Consider the following 19,522-nt stretch of genomic DNA (forward strand, 5'->3'; position numbering starts at 1 on the left):
GTCCATCACCAACTCCTGGAGTTCACTCAGACTCATGTCCATCGAGTCAGTGATGCCATCCAGCCATCTCATCCTCTGTCGTCCCCTTCTCCTCCTGCCCCCAATCCCTCCCAGCATCAGAGTCTTTTCCAATGAGTCAACACTTCGCATGAGGTGGCCAAAGTACTGGAGTTTCAGCTTTAGCATCATTCCTTCCAAAGAAATCCCAGGGCTGATCTCCTTTAGCCTATAGCAAATTTTAGTTGTAGGACCTTTGCTGGTAAGCTATTATTTTAACATAAATATTCTGGGAGGAAGGCAAATTCAAGGCAAAGGAGAACACTAAATCACAGACATAGTGACAATGCAAATATTTAGTGCTGGTGACCAAGTCTGTTATTTCCTAGGAGATAGAGTTAGCCAGCAGGTTTCTTTTTCACAAAATAAGCAAATGCTTACTTTATCATTCATACATATAAAATTATATATAAACAACACACAAACTGCTTGGAATGCAAATATTCTTTGGTTTACTCATCAAAACAGCAAATAACAAAACAGCAAAATCTTATCAGTTAAATAAAAAAGTAACACTTTATTTACCTATCAAACCTTACTAAACATTGAAATGCATTCATTCTCATGTTCTTGTAGCAAGATTCGTTCTTCCCTTCTGCCTCTCCTCCTCCTAAATTAAATTATTCTGATGGGCTCATCACTAAAGTATAGATTGTTTTATCATTCTTACTTTTTATAGACCCAATATCAGGAATGACCTACATTTTCTTTTTTTCTTACATTTAAACTAGATATGAAAAATGGAGATTCCATCAGCACATTTTCAAGATGACATACAAGTTAAGCCCTCAGCAAGCATTTCAAGGCAAATGGCATGTCATTTTGGGGAATTTTCATGTTTGAGGAAGTATTACTGTTGCTACTAAGAAACAGGACTCAATTCCGGAAGCATAGTCTTACATTAGACTAAATTATTCATAATGTCAAATACAATTTATTTCTAGAATAGTGATTTCAGAGAAGCAGTTTTCTATTTTTCTGAGGGTTCAATTTGACTGTCTTAATACTTGAATGTCTTAATTCTTAATTAAGATGGAATTTTTGAATGTCAATTAGAAAGTCTTTAACAAGAGAATCTTTAACAAAAGGTAAACCTGAAAATGGAGTTGTTTCAAAGGAGAAATGACAGTAAGAGAGGGTTCTTGGCTTTTTAAAAGAGGTACACGTACATAGTAAGGAATAAAGGTGAACCAAAATACACAACTCTGTACACGTTAGAAATATCCAATGTGTCACCAACACAACTGCCCTAAAAAAAGGTGTCTTGAGGTTTGGAGCCACACGTATCTTTCTCTAAATAACTCTGTATTTGCATCATGCAACCATACATCTTTCCCAGGATCTGTTAACTGTTGGGAAGCTTTTAACCAGAATATTTGGCAATACATTTTTCTTCAAATAAAACAAGCCTCATAAAACATTACCATTAATGTCTGACAACTGAATTGGGCAGTCTTTCTGAAATATGTGTAATCTTTTAAAGCATTCTTGTTTTTTCCTTCATAAATCAGCAGAGCTCCGTCTTCAAATAAATCATGAGCAGTCACAACTTCAACTCACATGCTCATATGTTCTCTTCATCCAACATTTTGTTGATACCATCACACAGTTTCTGTAAGTGGGGTTTATAATTTCCAAAGGGATTATACAAGGCCGCCAAGAAATCACAATCTGAGAAGTGATCAAAGACGTTGTTAACACGTCCATGTGACTTGGTGGTGAGGTGACGCTGGATGATCTGGTGCAGCATCTCTCTGCACTCATTCAACAGCTTGGACAGCACGTTCCGGTCAAAGGTGAAGTCCACCTGGTGGAAACTGACCACCGTCATAGCAAGCTGATGAACTTTCTTCTTAAATTTCTCCATCAGTGCCAGCTCGTCTTGGTTAAACTGGTTATTCCTGTAAAGGATGGCCAGCTTGATGACGGTCTTGATGAGGTTCTTGATGATTTTCTCTGCCTCCTTTTTGTTCTGGGTGTACTCCTTGGTCACCCTGTAGAGCTCATCTAGCACTTCACTGCTTGTGTCGTCGATGAGGGTGGTTGCGATGGACTTGGATGCCATTTTGCCCAAGATCTTCTTTTGTGCCTGAACGGCCAGGTTTTTGGAATTAAAGACATCTGTAGCCACTGAAAACAAAAGGGGAGGGGGGAGATAAAAATTCAGTAAAGATCAGAGAGAGGAGCAAATTAAAAATCTCATCTGGAGAAGTATTTTCCTTCTGATGTTCTCACTCTATGGTTTGCCTCCCACCTACTAACATTAGCTCTTGGTTCAGAAAGGAACTAAAATAATTTTCCTACATTTGGGGGGCAAAATTAGGTTCTTCTCACTGGTGAAATTAATGGGTGGCTAGGCTGCACTCCACGGGGTCGCTAAGAGTGAGACACGACTGAGCGATTTCACTTTCACTTTTCACTTTCATGCATCATTGGAGAAAGAAATGGCAACCCATTCCAGTGTTCTTGCCTGGAGAATCCCAGGGATGGGGGAGCCTGGTGGGCTGCCATCCACGGGGTTGCACAGAGTCAGACATGCATAATCTTGAAGGTTTTTTGGCAATTCAAGTATTTTATTTATACCTTCTGCTTTATAGCCAATACTTCATTTAGAAGTTAAAGGGCTCCAGGAGAAGGGGGTGGGAGAAGGATAAATAAGGAACTTTGGATTATCATACACACATTACTATATATAAAGTAGATAATTAAGGACTTACACACCAAGTACCCTAGCACAGGGAACCCTACTCAATATTCTGTAATAATCCATACAGGAAAAAAATCTGAAAAAGAATTAATATATGTATATGTATAACTCAATCACTTTGCTGTACACCAGAAACTAATACAATGCTGTCAATAAACTATACTCCAATAATATTTTTAAAAAGTTAAAATTTTTAAAAAAGAAGTTAAAGGGCTCTGATCATAAAGATAGTATGTTTCACAAGGAGTAAGTTTTTATGCAATTTTTCCCTAGTTTAAATTTTATAAGAATCACATAAGGAATATAAAGTCAACTCCACAATTGTTCTCCAAGCAACAGTAATCGAGAACAATTTAACAAAATCCATTTAAAAGTAAAAGGAAAAAGGTGACAGAGCTAAGATACTGAATAAATTGATAAATTTGATTTGGAAGCTAATCAAAAAGAAAACCTTGTTCTGTAGTCCAAAATCTGCAAAAAGTCAAATTTCCTGAGCCACTGGTCAGCACCTACCAGTTTGATCATCCTAACCACACTGAGTGTCAACTCTCCAGAGAGGAGTGTTGGAAAGAAATATTCTCTGGAGAACTCATTGTCACTTGCTATATCTAATGAATGGCCACTGTGCCCTTTACATTTTTATATGATTTCAGGAAATAATCCTTCAGTATGAGCTAATGAAATGTGCCACATGAAGAACACATTTTGAGAAAGCAGATCCTTAGAGTTCACTTCTGGAATTATCATAACTTAACTGGACAGAGATTAAACATACAAGCAGAGTTGTATGTATTAAGTATTAATAAGACACTGTGATGCTCCCTATTCATAGCCAGTCAGTGAATATGCTCAATAAATGTTTATTCCCCAAACCAAGTTTAGTTTTTCTCCTCTCCAGAATTGTCCCCACTTTGTGCATGCTGCTCCATGACCACCGTGCTCCCTCCCTCTTCTCCGAGGTGCCTGAGTGTTGGGAAGCAGTCACTCAGCAATGAAAGATGAAAAGCTTAAAAATACAGATATGCAGGAATGAGTCAGGGCATCAATGATGTTATTAGAAATAATTAGGAAATTATTTCTAGCTTGAACATGTTAGCAACATCAGAAAACAAAAAGGTAGCTACTTCCAAGTCCAGGCTGGGAAGGTCTATAAGAAAGTAACTCCCTCGATGTGGAACTGCCATGTCAGATTTGAAATCAGGGCCAAGGTAGCTCATGGTATACAGTGCAAGTAGCTGTGAATTACCTAATTACCAGGATGTCACTCAGAACTTTACATGTCCATACACCCTGAAAGAACATCTTGATTGAACTAGAGATGGTCCTTTCACAAATGTCGATATTTAAACTTGTGAAACATGAACTGAAACTGCAGAAGAACTGAAATAGATTTTGAGAAAGAAATGGAAAGTGAAAAAGCATGAGAAATAGCCAACTTGTTGAAAGTTTTCAGGCTTTTTAATACTTTGCTCATTTAAGTAGTAGTTCACTATTTATTCCTACTTTTCAATGGTTTGCAAGAGTGCATGGTCTCACACTAAAGAATTTATGTCAAAATGAACGTAGTTCATTCATGTAGTTAGTATTATCAAATTAATAAGACCAGGGACCATCTTCCATGACTGAACTTAAGACACAGACCTCTATAAATAATAAACCTGATTTATATAGGAAGGGATATCCCCAAATTTTCAGACACACTAGGATTTCAGGAATTTATTTTATATAAAGTTGAAAGGCTATTCTGTTTCTCTTTGCGACCCCATGACTGTACCCTGCCAGGCTCCTTTGTCCATGGGATTCTCCAGGCAAGAATACTGGAATAGGTTGCCATTCCCTTCTCCAGGGGATCTTCCTGACCCAGGAATCAAATCTGGATCTCCTGCATTACAGGAAGATTCTTTACTGTCTGAGTTACCAGGGAAGCCCATACACTATATAAGAAGGGATACTCCCAAATTTTCAGATACACAGTAACTAATTAGGATTTCAGCAATTTATTTTATATAAATTTTAAAGGTTATTCTGTTTTTAATTGATTAGAATGTGGCACAGTCTACAAACATCCCATCAGGAATTTACTGCAATGCCTATGAAATGGCAATACAGTACATTCTGAAATAACCCAAACCAGAAAGAGAGTTCAAAAGACTCTCCTGTGCTCCTCTTTCTAAGGCTGGACTTGCAAGTTTGTACCTCTAGTAGGCTACTTTCAAAAATTAAACCTAAATGTCCCATTTAATTGCAAATAAAGACAATAATAACTCTCTGGTGTAGCACATTTAACTTCTTGCAAGAGAAAGGCTGCTGCCCATGAAGCAAGATCGTTCCTCATTTACTGAGAACCAAATCTGAACCAGGACAGAGAAGTTGATCTCTGAGGTTTCACATTCGTTTCAGAGGAACTTCAAACCCTGCTCCAGAAATACAGCAGCAGCTTCACACTTGCATTTTACCCTCTGGATTATATCCAATACAGTCATCTTTGAAAATGAGGATGAAGCTGTTGCTCCCTGCTCCGTGGGGAAGACATACATGCAGTACATTTCTTTCCATTAGTGAAGGCCTCTTCAGGGCCAGCTGGGAGTTGTGGCTGAGAGTTGCTGGCCAGGATTGTGTGGTCTGTGATCATGAAATATGATTGCTTTTTTTCCTTGCAAATTAACTGCCTTTAGCCACTCCTGCTTAGGCTTGTTTGTCAGTGCTACATCCTCCACTAGATTGATGAAATGTCTGGTGTATCTCACAGCTAGTCCTGGACCACATTTTTCTCCTTCACAATCCTCGTCCCTGAGTGATCTCATCCCCTTCCATGGCTTCAGATATCACCCACAGGCCAATGATTCCTACTGTTGCAACTCAGCCCTGACCTCCTTTCCAGACTCATTTTGCAAACACACTCAAGGTTTTTCTTTTCCTTAGCTATTGTGCAGGCATCTCAAATGTACCATGTCCAAAACTGAATCCTTGATTCCTTCCTGTCCCCAGATTGCTACTCCTCCACTCTTTACTATCTTAATTAACAGCATCCCTTCTATCCATGTGCTCAAGTCAGAGACCTGAGAGTTGTTCACCATATCATCCCCTCCCTTAGCTAGTCCAGTGCCAAGTTCTTTCTACCTTCCTCCAATTCTCTAAATTCTATTCACTTCCCTCTATCTCCATGGACCACAGCCCCATTCCAAGCCCCTACCCAATCTCTCCCCACACAGCAGCCAGGGTTTTAATGTAAATCTGAAAACGATGCTTCACTTAAATTCTCTGCTAACCATCATACTTCCTTGTTCCTGAAATCCTCATCATTTGCTTACGTTTTCATTGTCTGTCTTATTTGACTAGAATCTACGCACTCTGAGAGCAGAAGTTGTATATATTATTCACTGTGTCGTCCCTCTAGGCCCACGAGGGTACCTGGTACCTGACACTCCTGACAGAAGCAGAAGTTAACTGCCCCTCTCTCTTCACTATATTTAAACACTTCTCCATGAACACATGCTGACATGAAAAATGAGAGCCCTAAATACATATGTGGGTGCTTTGTTGTAAAAGCTAGAGAAATAGACATCTTCTTTACCTAGTTAAATATGTGGTTTTCTTCTTTTGAAGTGCACCTCAGACTGTGGTTTCTCTTATTGTCATCAACCAGTTCTTTTGAAGAGCAAGATTTAGCAACTTAAGTATCCATTAACAGATGAATGGATAAAGAAGATGTGGTACATATACGCAATGGAATATTATTCAACCATAAAAAAGAAAGAAATATTACCATTTGCATCAACATGGATGGACCTAGAGATTATCATACTAAGTGATATGATATCATTCATATGTGTGGAGACTAAAAAAATTATATAAATGAACTTATTTACAAAACAGAAATAGACTCACAATCATAGAAAATAAACTTATGGCTACCAGAGAGGATGAGGGAGAGAATAAATTAGGAGTATGAGATAAACACATACATGTGTGAATGGGCTCAGTCACTCAGTCATGGCTGACTTTTTGCGACCTTGTGGACTGCAGCCTGCCAGGTTAGTCTGTCCATGGAATTTTTCATGGCAAGAATACTGGAGTGGGTTGCTATTTTCTACTCTGGGGGATCTTCCAAACCCAGGGATTGAACTCATGTTTCCTGCATCTCCTGCATTGGCAGGTGGATTCTTCACCACTGTGCCACCTGGGAAGCCCCTAATATATATGTGCTACCTACTGTATAGCACCGAGAACTATTTTCACTGTCTCATAACAATCTATAATGGAAAATAATCTGAAAGTATATAATTGAATATATATCACTCTACTGTACATGTGAAGCTAATATAACTTTGCAGATTAACTATAATTTTTAAAAAATGTAAACATAAAAGAATAAAGAGGAAAGACTTATTATGTACAATGAGAAAACCTCAAAGGACAATAATACAAATATTTAGTGTAAAAGCAGGGTGCACTGGTTCTGTCTTGAGCTACAGTGGAAGATTAAACATACACCCACCTTTCACTCTGTCTGGATCTGTGATGAAACATATAACCAAGGTAGGCCCAGGAAGCAACTGAGATGTATGAGTAAATGTTCTCAAAGAAGAAAGTGTTGGAAGTACTGATTTACTTGTGTTTGAGAATACACATGTATGTTGTTGACTAATGAGAAATTATGCTTTATATATATATATATATATATATATAGGATTACCATGACATCAAAACTATTTAAGATAGTTTACAGAAATAGGTATGACTGCTATTCGACATCTGCTTATCTCACTGCCTCTCCTCTATGTCTTTACATCTCCTTTCTTAGCTTAATCAAATAGTCTATTTTGGCAATGTTTGTTGTAAGACAAACTGATTTTTAGGGAATACTGGTTTTAGTATCAACAATTATAAATTTGGAGATAAATAATGGTGTCAAAACTATAATGACACCTTTATACAAGAAAAAAAAAGTGCTCAGAAGGGGGGGGAAAAAAACAAACCTTTTCATGACACTAATGAATGAAAAACTATAGTTTTCTGAAATTAACAAAAGTTACCCATAACATTCAAAAAACTAAGATCATGGCATCCAGTTCCATCACTTCATGGCAAATAGATGGGAAAACAATGGAAACAGTGACAGACTTTATTTTCTTGGGCTCCAAAATCACTGCATATGGTGACTGCAGCCATGAAATTAAAAGATGCTTGCTCCTTGGAAGAAAAGCTATGACAAACCTAGACAGCATATTAAAAAGCAGAGACATTACTTTGCCAACAAAGGTCCATCTAGTCAAAACTTGGTTTTTCCAGTAGTCATGTATGTATGTGAGAGTTGGACCATAAAGAAGGCTGAGCACCAAGAATTGATGCTTTTGAACTGTGGTGTTGGAGAAGACTCTCGAGAGTCCCTTGGACTGCAAAGAGATCAAACCAGTCAATCCTAAAGGAAATCAGTCCTGAATATTCATTGGAAGGCCTGATTCTGAAGCTAAAGCGCCAATTCTTTGACCACCTGATGCAAAGAGCCAACTCATTATAAAAAACCCTGATGCTGGGAAAGATTGAAGGCAAGAGGAGAAGGACATGATAGAAGATGGGATGGTTGGATGGCATCAGCAATTCAATGGACATGAGTTTGAGCAAGCTCTGGGAGATGGTGAAGGACAGGGAAGCCTAGGATGCTACAGTCCATGGGTGTCACCAAAAGTCGGACATGACTGAGTGACTGAACAACAACAACAAAACCCATAACATTGGCTTCCCAGGTGGCTCAGTGGTAAAGATTCCATCTGCAATGCATGAGACACAAGAGATGCAGGTTTAATCCCTGGGTTGGAAAATCCTCTGGAGGAGGGCATGGCAACCCACTCCAGTATTCTTGCCTGGAGAATCCCACAGACTGAGGAGCCTGGTGGGCTGTGGTCCACAAGGTCGCAAAGATTCAGACATGACTGAAGTGACTGAACACACACACACATACACATAACATTATCCCAATTAAGACACTGCTAATATAGTGAAGTACTCAAGTCACTTTCTTTATAACCTCACCTGCAAACACATAATTTCTTTACCCATGAAATTTGTTATACTTGGAACTTTGAAATGGTGACTACAGATGCATGTATATGTCATTACTAATTCTTGCCTAGTTAAAATGTGATCCAGTGGGCCCAGTATTAGGAAGGATGGAAAAGAAAACAATTTGGACAGCATGTCTGGCTGCTGTGGTCTGTTAACAGAAGTTCTTTAAACTAATGTGTAAAACCTTAGCTCTCTTGCACATGCCGCTGACCCCCTTCGCGGGGTGGGGGGGGGGGGGTGGATGCGTGCATTTATCAGCTACTTGGATAACTGTGAATTACTCCAAATCTAAATAGGGCTTAGTAAAAAGACTGCTTTGGGGATATACAAGTGGCCATAACCAACAGTAAACATTTCACAAGAAGTCAAATGGCTAAGAGTTGACCCCCTATATCAGGATTTGATAGCGCTCTAGGAGGAAAGAAAGGAATTGTGGAGCCCAGCCTCCACACAAACATGCCAGGGTGGAAAATTCAACAGGGTAGAGAAGAAACAACAAAAGAAAGAAAGAAAAAGAGAGTGAGGGATGGGGAGAGGGCCACAGCCAGCAGAACCAGTAGAGATTCAGACTGTGAAAGGGGCTGACCCTGGAAGGGCCAAAAGCAATGACCATGGCAGCAAGCAGAGGCCATCTTATCCAGAAATAAAAGACAAGTGCCAGGAACCTTAATCCCTTATCACCTTCAGGTCACACAGATGGAGACCCTAACACAAAAGAACATACTCTTGGGAAAATCAATACATCTAAGGTTCTTAACCTGATGTTGAATGCAAATTTGGGGGAGCATACATTTTGCTGACCCCACGTGCTTGAAAACCAGTGGTGTGCCTCATCACAGGGACAAGCTAAGTCATTCACTCTGTGTCTCCTTCCACCTTTAGAAAAGCACATGCTCATTTTAAAAGGCAACATATTAAAGAAGACAAATGTCAGGGAAGACAGTGACTTTAAAGGGGGGCAAAAGAAAAAAAATAAATCACTGGATGGCTTTTCATGGAGTCCTGGAAGTTGTAAAGCACCCCCTTGCAGATTCCTTTCCTTGTTCTGCACATAGTTGATTCACAGCTCTTAAGCAAGTCTGGTACTACTGCAGTTGGCTCCTGGCCACAGAGACACAGATAAATTCTGTCTACTCGAGGTGCAATTGCTTCCTCATTTTCTTGTCTGCCTGTGTGGCATGAAGCAATCGCTTTGAAACGATCATCAGAGCTTACTAATTCCTCATTAATGAACGAGTTAAGCAATATCTTTGCCATGTCCATTTTGTATTTTTTATGAGTCACGAGTTGATCTTCTTAAAAATATCCCCTTTAACACAGAATAGAATTTTTCCCTAAAAACCATGTGAAGTAAAAACAAAACTGCAGTACACATTATTGTTTAGAGAGAACTCATACACGTTTCCTATGGCAACTAATTTTTCCAGGGTCCTGGAAGAGTGTACTAATAAAAGTCCAATATTCTGTAGCTCTCGGTTCCATGAAGCCATAGTGCTTAGGGATACCACGGGCTTCCCAGGTGGCTCAGTGGTAGAGAACCTGCTTGCCAGTACAGGCAGACAGAGGAGACGTGGGTTCAATTCCTGGATAGTGAAGCGCCTGGAGGAGGAAATGGCAACCTACTCCAACCGATATTCTTGCCTGGAAAATCCTGTGGACAGAGGAACCTGGCAGGCTACAGTCCCTGGGATTGCAAAGTGTTGGGCACAACTGAGCGATGGAGCACACAGGCACAGGGATATTACTGAGACTCAATTTCTCTTTCTACAAGATGGGATTAATGATCCCCACACCTTGGAGTTGCTGCAAAGATAAACGGACACGGACCAGGAAGGAGGATCTCACAGAATACCTGGCACAGAGGTTTTCTCCACAGGTTTGCTTAAAGAAGTCAACAAATTAAACTTCAAATACCTTCTGATGCTTTCTAGTACTGAATGACATTTGGTGAAAATCAATCAACTCCTTCTGGACTCAATATGGAAATACAAAATGCTTAGAAATGCAAAATGCCTGATGGACTGTATGAAGATAGAGACTTCACATACTTTAGTGAATAACGAGTCATAGAATCTTTTCCATGATGACATTAAAAAAACTAACATATATTAAATTTTTCTTTATCAGGGAATTTCTTTCTCTCTCTTTTTTTTTTCAGGTAGATTTCAGTACCACCAGAACTCTGATAGGTAACACAAGTATATTTTGTCTAGGGAAAACTGGCCCATGGAGAACAGAATCAAATCCTGAGGAGAGGAAAAAAGACAAACAGTATCAACATCCTCACAAAGCTGTGTGATAGTGGGTAAAATGTAAACAAAATGGGCCAAATATAAAGCCGAAGTGAAAACCCACAGCAGACAAGATTACCCCATAAAGTCACAGCTTCACCCCCAGACTTTCCAAAGCTTTCCAGAGAACCAGAGACGCAAAGGCAGGTAAGAACAGCATGGATGGAAACAAAAGATCAAGGTCAAGAGTCCCGGGTTTTCGACTTGGCTCCAATTTACTTTCTTCAGGTCTGTTTTCTCATCTACTAAGGGGGCATCCTTTCAAGGTGGTCTGGCTTAAGTTATATTTGTGTGTATGTGTGCCAAGTCACTCGGTCGTGTCTGACTCTTTGCGACCTGATGGACTGTAGCCTGCCAGGCTCCGCTGTCTGTAGGATTCTCCAGGCAAGAATACTGGAGTGGGTTGTCATTTCCTTTTCTGGGGGATCTTCCCAACCCAGCAATTGAACCTGGGTCTCTTATATCTCCTGCATTGGCTGGTGGGTTCCTTACCATTAAAAGTGAGAACACTCCAGCAGTGTGCTTCTGGGCTCATGACTACAGATCACAAACGCACACTGAGTTTTGCTTCCTTATTTAATACACTTGAGGTAGAGAAGCAGGAATTCAAATCCAATATTTGCACACACTGTGTTCTTTCTACTCGTTTCTCCTTATATCTTCTATTTTTCCAAATTTGTGGACAAGAGAAATTACGTCCTGAAGAAAATACTGTGAAGCTTTTCCCCTTTGTGGTCTTGAGCTGTTTTTGTTGTTTTAATTCTGGAATCTTTTCATTTTGATTTTGGGTTCAATTGTATGTTTTTGATGCCTGTGGCTTAATTTTGTGATGATTTTGAAATTGAAAATGTAATTTCCTAAGTTTCAATACCATTAACTCCATATTAGACTCCATCTCTGTTTTTTGTTATTGTTTTGTTTTTTTCCAGTTAATTTGCTCCATAAATCATGAGATGACTTGATCGCTTTCTATGAAGCATAAACTCTGACAAGATATGCCTGACGCATCTAGATCCACTAATACCAGGGTTGGAAGAAAGTTGATGATATCTGTATGAAGAGGTATGGTTGGATTCCATGGAATGTCAGTCTTGTAAATATTAGAACAGAGATTACAGGAATAGAAATGGATTTTGTGGCTACTCAGAGTGAGAGGTTAACAGTCACGAGAACCCACTGGCTAGTCACTGTATTTTGAACTTAATACCACATTATCCCCAGAACTGCCTAATTCTGCACTATCTTACTGAAGCTTCACAACAATCTCAGGAGGGAGGTTATTATCCCCATTTACAGATATGGTAAATGAGGCCCAGAGAAATTAAGTTGCTTTCTTAAGTTCGTATAGTCAGTAAGTGGAAGAGATGAACTTGATCCCAGATGTCTAACTCCAACCTATTCTCTTAAGAGTTCTGCTATACCATATAAGCATAAAAACAAAACAAAACAACAACAACAAAAAACTTTCTCTTGAAGTATGGGAACAGGAAGACCTAATAATATTTGATAAAGTGAAATGAAATAAAAGAAAAATAAAAAAAGATACGAGGTCTCCCTGGGGTAAGAAATGGACTCAATAAAATAGATCAATCCAGCTGGGTTGGAAATAGCCTGTATTTCTAGGGAAAACCCAAGGTAGTTTCAAAACATTTTAAAATGAAATTAAAAAAAATAATATGCTTACATTACTCAAAAGCCATAATATAAATATTTAAAGTGAGAAGTCTCACTTTCAACTTTGCTACTCACTGCACAGTCCTGACCCTGACCACTGCTTTCCAGAGACAACTATTCTTTTGGTATCCTTTCAGAGTTGCTGTCTTCTCTGCACAAATGAGCATATATATGAATAGACAGATACTGAGCAGGGTAAAGAGGTTTTTGTTGTTGTTCAGTCACTAAGGCGTGTCTGACTCTTTGCCACCCCATGGATTGCAGCATGCCAGGCTTCCGTTCCTTCACTATCTCCCAGAGTTTACTCAAATTCATATCCACTGAGTTGGTGATGCTATCTAACCATCTCATCCTCTGTCATCCCCTTCTCCTCTTGCCTTCAGTCTTTCCCAGCATCAGGGTCTTTTCCAATGAGTTGGTTCTTCACATCAGGTAGCCAAAGTGTTGGAGCTTCTGCTTCAGCATCAGTTCTTCCAATAAGTATTCAGGGTTGATTTCCTTTAGGATTGACTGGTTTGATCTCCTTGTTGTCCAGGGGACTCAGAAGAGTTTTCTCCAGAACCACAATTCAAAAGCATCAATTCTTCAGTGCTCAGCTTTCTTTACATCCCAACTCTCACATCCGTATATGATTAGCAGGAAAACCATAGCTTTGACTATACAGACTTTTGTCATCGACAAAGTGATGTCTCTGCTTTTTAATATGCTATCTAGGTTTGTCATAGTTTTCCTTCCAAAGAGCAAGCGTCTTTTAGTTTCATGGTTGCAGTCACTGTCCACAGTGATTTTTGAATCCAAAAAAATAAAATCTGTCACTGCTTCCACTTTTCCCCCTTCTATTTGCTATGAAGTGATGGGACCAAATCCCACGATCTTACGTTTTTTGAATGATGAGTTTTAAGCCAGCTTTGTCACTCTCCTTTTTCACCCTCATCAAGAGGCATTAAGAAGTCTTACAGGTGTGTAATTCTTATTAATGCTATTTTTGAATGATGAGAGATTAAACCGAGTAATTCCAATTTATGAAATTCTGTAATTCCTTGCACGACTAGGACATAAAATGGTGAGATGCCAGAGGCACATGGCTGTTACCTTTATTCCCATTCATGTGATAGCAGTAAGAGTCCTTCAGTGAGTGGTGGGAAGGTAGCAAGGTTGAAACAGAGGTCTTTACTTAACTGGGGCAGGGGGAGGTTATGATTAGAGAAGTTGTGCAGTTTATCATCCTAATGGGATCCCTCTGCAAACGGTATTATTAGCAATTATGCTCTGACAACAAACCTGTGCCTCTTCCAGCAGGTAAATGTAAGTGGTCACTAAAGACTACTTAAGTACTGAAGCACTAAAGGCACTCAAGACTAAATAAGAAAGGGTCAAAAGTCCGGGTTATCCAAATATTTAGGACCTGAGAAATTTCTTGGGAACCCCACATGAGCACCAGCCAGCTTTTATTCTGAATTATGTTAAAAACAAAAACCCAATTCTTCAAGAAGTTAAGAGTCTTAAGCGAGGGGTGAGGGCTAATTCCCTCTAGCTAAATAAGTTTGGGAAATAGCGTATATGAGGGACAAGGGTCCCATTTGAGTTGCAAAAAAAATGTACTAATAATATTAAAGGTCTTGAGGATTAGTGGAGTAAAGGAACATTTTAACTTTACCTACTCAGGTTTTTCAAACTACACAGATGATCCATTAACAAATTTGTAGGCTAAGATCAGTGAAAATTATTGGCTAACAAATGAACTTGAGTTCTTGCTATTCCTCTGGAATGGATTCATAATTGTCTCCTGTAAATAGGGGAGGGCAGGACAGGCAGTCAGGCAAAAAGACAAGCAAGGTGGTGACTGTGAGCCTGGGGTTCAGGGGTCAGAAGCCTAGTTTGGCTATTGAGTGCTGGGTCTCTGGGGCTAGTTACCTAACTTCTCTGTGCCTTAGTTTCCCCACATGCAAATGAGGATACCTGAGGGTTTTATGATGATTAAATGGGAATAATCCATACAAAGTGCTCAGGGGAGCTCCAGGTGTTAAAAAATAACATCAATTAATGTGAACTATTATTACTATGGTCATTAATGTTGTTATCCCTATTGTTAAGGTAGGTAGGTATTGTTGACATTCAGCTGGTGTGGGATGATAAGAGTCTTGTGATCATGACTTGTGAAACAGGAGTGAGGAGAGATGACAGGACATTAACCCAAAGACGTGAATCATTCAACAAAACTTCTGAGTGTTCATAATGTATCAGATACTGCAGATTCAGTCCTTTCTGTCCAGACACTCAAGTCTAAGGTGGAGTGGAGGCAGGAAGCAGATGGTTTACACAGCTCAGCAGAATCCTGAAAGCAATGGTAGCAAAGAGAAGGAACGATAATTTTGCTGGAATGGAAGGAAATTAGGTTTGAGGAAAGTTTCACAAGTAGAGACTGACCCAAGAGGCAGAAAAAGAGGATTCTGCCTTAACAAAAATAAATGTGACTGCATTCCAGAGCTGACCTACAGAATTCCGACAAGAGAGTTAGGAACGAAAAAGTCTGCCCAGCAGTGTACCCATATGTGAGAAACCCAAGGAGGCATGTGGGTCCTATGGATTTTAGAGAAACTTTTTTATTTTTAATTGAAGGATAATTGCTTTACAATGTTGTATTGGTTTCTGTTGAACAACAATGTGAATCAGCTATAAGTATATATATATATATCCCCTCTGTCTTGAGCCTCCCTCTCACCCTGTGCCACACCCCCCACCATCTCACCCCACTAGGTCATCGCTTTAGAGAAACCTTAAACACAAACTATGTATAATTTGTTGTCAAGGCCAGGAAAATTTACTACAGTGGTACTCAGTTTCTGAGAAAGCTTTGGTAGGGAAAGAACAGATACAGCAGGAAATGGGCAGCAGTCTCTTTGGCAAGGGTTATGAATATCAGAAGGTCTGGAGTTTTCTAGAAATGCATTGTTGGACTTACTGAATCAGAATCCTCAGGACTGCAGTCTAAGCAGCTGTATTTGGAGGAAGCACTGTGATGGATGGTTCTGATGGAGAGTAGTGGTGGAAGATCCCTATTCTGAGGTGTACTTCTACAACATAATACTTTATAATTTTCAACAGACATTCTTTTTCCATTAAGGCATGCTGTAAATAGCCGATGAACAGATGTAAGTGAAAGTGAGAGTGTTACTCCCTCAGTCGTGTCCGACTCTTTGCAACCCATGGATTGTAGCTCGCCAGGCTCCTCTGTCCATGGGATTCTCCAGGCAAGAATACTGGAGTGGGTTGCCATGCCCTTCCCCAGAAGGATCTTCCTGACCCAGGAATCAAACTCCGGTCTCCCGCATTACAGGCAGATTCTTTACCATCTGAGCCACTATGGAAGCATATGAACAGATGTAACTCCTCAAATTTTTTTTCACCCAAAACTAGATGTGAGTTTGCACACAGAATCCAGAGAAAATATTTTCACAATAGAGCTTATTCTATTCAGGCCTCAAAGAGAACAGAAAAGTTACCCTCTTTATATGATACTTTAATCAAAATTGAACAGGACCTATCACTAGGCTTCACATGAGTTTGAAATTAAATAAAAATATCCTATAAGTGTTTATACCAAACTGACTTTCGTGAGCTATTCTTTTTCTTTTTAAATTAAATGAAACCTTCCTTATTTATTATATGGGATTAGGATACTTTATGTTTTTCTTAAAGATTTTTCAATTAAGCTGGGTTTATTTACATACCTTCTTGAGGACATGAAGCCTTTCCATTGTTGATATAAGCCAAGCTTCTACCAGATTACAGAGGAAAGTCCTCTAAACAAGCCCCATGATGTTCTATACTTTTCCACCCACTAAGTTCTCCCATCCTGCCAGAGGCCCTGGCTCCTCATGAATATTTATATTCACTCCTGTGCTACGAAAACCAGTAACAGACTTAAAATGCCAACACACTAGAATGCAGATTAGCTACTGAGCCACCCCTAAAACTGGAATTGGTGATCAGCACACCCTTTCAGGTCTCCTTAGGCTGCTCCTGGCTATATAACAGAGACAACCAGACAACCAAATTACAGCTGACATTTGCGTGGCACTCCATAGTCTGCAAAATATTTTTAGGATAACACTTCCATGTGTTTATGAAAGCTTTGTTCTGGTTTGGTCCTCTTACTATTATGTAACCCTGAGGGAGCAGATGAGAGAATTGAGGCTCTACAGTCGAGGGACTTGTCCAAGGGCATTTAGTGATGGGCAGAGCTAGGGTACATGGCAGTCCATTATGGTGCATGGTTGCTCTGTAAGAAAGGTGAAATTAAGAGAATGTATACTCTTCATGAGGTTTCTAGCAAATGCTGTGATGTGGCTGAGCCAGCTATATAATCTCACCTCTTAGAGCTTCTCTACTGCCCAAGCTAAAGCAACTCCTCGAACTAAAAAAAAAAAAAAAAGAAGCTAGGCCTTACACATCAGAAGAGAGAGGGGGAAAAAAAGGAAAGCAAAATGATGTGTCCACCATGTTTCACTCCTGAAAAAGTCCTGCTCATCCTTTAAGGCTCAGTTTAAATGCCACTTCTTCCAAGAAGTTTTTCCAAAGTACAGTGGCAAAGTAATCTAAATCCAAAGGAAAGAATAAAACATTCCCTCTTCCAATGTATTTTCTGCCTTTTGGGAGAGTTAACTTTCTGTCTTGGCTTACTTGATCATGATCCTTGACAACTAAGGGACCATTCTCTCTATGCATCTCTCTCCTCTTCAAAGTGCTTAACACGTGCCTTCCAGATTCCATGGAGTGAGACACAGTCCACTGTTCCCGTCTGCCTCCTTGGAACCTATCACTATCTTTACCAGTAATTCATCAAGACGTATCAGGGAATGAACTCCACATCCTATATCTCAGTTCGGTTCAGTTCAGTCACTCAGTCGTGCCCGACTCTCTGTGACCCCGTGAATCGCAGCATGCCAGGACTCCCTGTCCATCACCAACTCCCAGAGTCCTCCCAAACCCATGTCCATTGAGTCGGTGATGCCCATCCAACCATCTCATCCTGTCATCCCCTTCTCCTCTTGCCTTCAATCTTTCCCAGCATCAGGGTCTTTTCCAATGAGTCAGCTCTTCACATCAGGTGGCCAAAGTATTGGGATTTCAGCTTCAACATCAGTCCTTTCAAAGACATCAGTTTCAAAGAACACCCAGGAATGATCTCCTTTAGGAAGGACTGGTTGGATCTCCTTGCAGTCCGAGGGACTCTCAAGAGTCTTCTCCAACACCACAGTTCAAAAGCATCAATTCTTCGGTGCTCAGCTTTCTTTATAGTCCAACTCTCATACCCATACATGACCATTAGAAAAACCATAGCCTTGACTGGACAGACCTTTGTCGGCAAAGCAATGTCTCTGCGTTTTAATAGGCTGTCTAGGTTGGTCATAACTTTCCTTCCAAGGAGTAAGCATATTTTAATTTCATGGCTGCAGTCACCATCTGCAGTGATTTTGGAGCCCAGAAAAATAAAGTCTGACACTACTTCCCCATCTATTTGCCATGAAGTGATGAGATTAGATGCCATGATCTTAGTTTTCTGAATGTTGAGCTTTAAGCCAACTTTTTCACTCTCCTCTTTCACTTTCATCAAGAGGGTCTTTAGTTCTTCTTCACTTTCTGCCATCAGGGTGGTGTCATCTGCACATCTGAGGTTATTGGTATTTCTCCTGGCAATCTTGATTCCAGCTTGTGCTTCTTCCAGCCCAGAATTTCTCATGATATACTCTGCATATAAGTTAAATAAGTAGGGTGACAATATACAGCCTTGATGTACTCCTTTTCCTATTTGGAACCAGTCTGTTGTTCCATGTCCAGTTCTAACTGTTGCTTCCTGACCTGCATACAGGTATCTCAAAAGACAGGTCAGGTGGTCTAGTATTCCCATCTCTTTCAGAATTTTCCACAGTTTATTGTGATCCACACAGTCAAAGGCTTTGGCATAGTCAATAAAGCAGAAATAGATGTTTTTCTGGAACTCTCTTGCTTTTTCCATGATCCAGTGGATGTTGGCAATTTGATCTCTGGTTCCTCTGCCTTTTCTAAAACCAGCTTGAACATCTGGAAGTTCATGGTTCACATATTGCTGAAGCCTGGCTTGGAGAATTTTAAGCATCACTTTACTAGCGTGTGAGATGAGTGCAATTGTACAGTAATTTGAGCATTCTCTGGCATTGGCTTTCTTTGGGATTAGGATGAAAACTGACCTTTTCCAGTCCTGTGGCCACTGCTGAGTTTTCCAAATTTGCTGGCATACTGAGTGCAGCACTTTCACAGCATCATCTTTTAGGATTTGAAACAGCTCCACTGGAATTCCATCACCTCCACTAGCTTTGTTCATAGTGATGCTTCCTAAGGCCCACTTGATTTCACATTCCAGGATGTCTGGCTCTATGTGAGTGATCACACCATTGTGATTATCTGGGTCATGAAGATCTTTTTGTACAGTTCTTCTGTGTATTCTTGCCACCTCTTCTTAATATCTTCTGCTTCTGTTAGGTCCCTACCATTTTTGTCCTTTATTGAGCCCATCTTTGCATAAAATGTTCCCTTGGTATCTCTAATTTTCTTGAAGAGATCGCTAGTCTTTCCCATTCCATTGTTTTCCCCTCTTTCTTTGCATTGATCGCTGAGGAAGGCTTTCTTATCTCTCCTTGCTATTTTTTGGAACTCTGCATTCAAATGGATATATCTTTTTTTCTCC

General features: G+C 39.9%; 1 protein-coding gene across 4 annotated transcripts in view; it reads right to left on the reverse strand.

The window, feature by feature from the left end:
- Window positions 1-486: 486 nt before the first annotated feature.
- Window positions 487-19,522, reverse strand: part of TNFAIP8 (TNF alpha induced protein 8) — a 144,682-nt gene continuing 125,646 nt past the window's right edge. For all 4 annotated transcript variants that reach the window (XM_061422998.1, XM_061422999.1, XM_061423000.1 and 1 more), the window contains one exon: window positions 487-2,187. In XM_061422998.1, coding sequence (XP_061278982.1) covers window positions 1,622-2,187 — 566 coding nt within the window. In that variant the 3' untranslated portion in view covers window positions 487-1,621. The remainder of the gene's footprint in view (window positions 2,188-19,522) is intronic.

This window comes from Bos javanicus, chromosome 7, assembly GCF_032452875.1.
Source record: "Bos javanicus breed banteng chromosome 7, ARS-OSU_banteng_1.0, whole genome shotgun sequence".
NCBI lineage: Eukaryota > Metazoa > Chordata > Mammalia > Artiodactyla > Bovidae > Bos > Bos javanicus.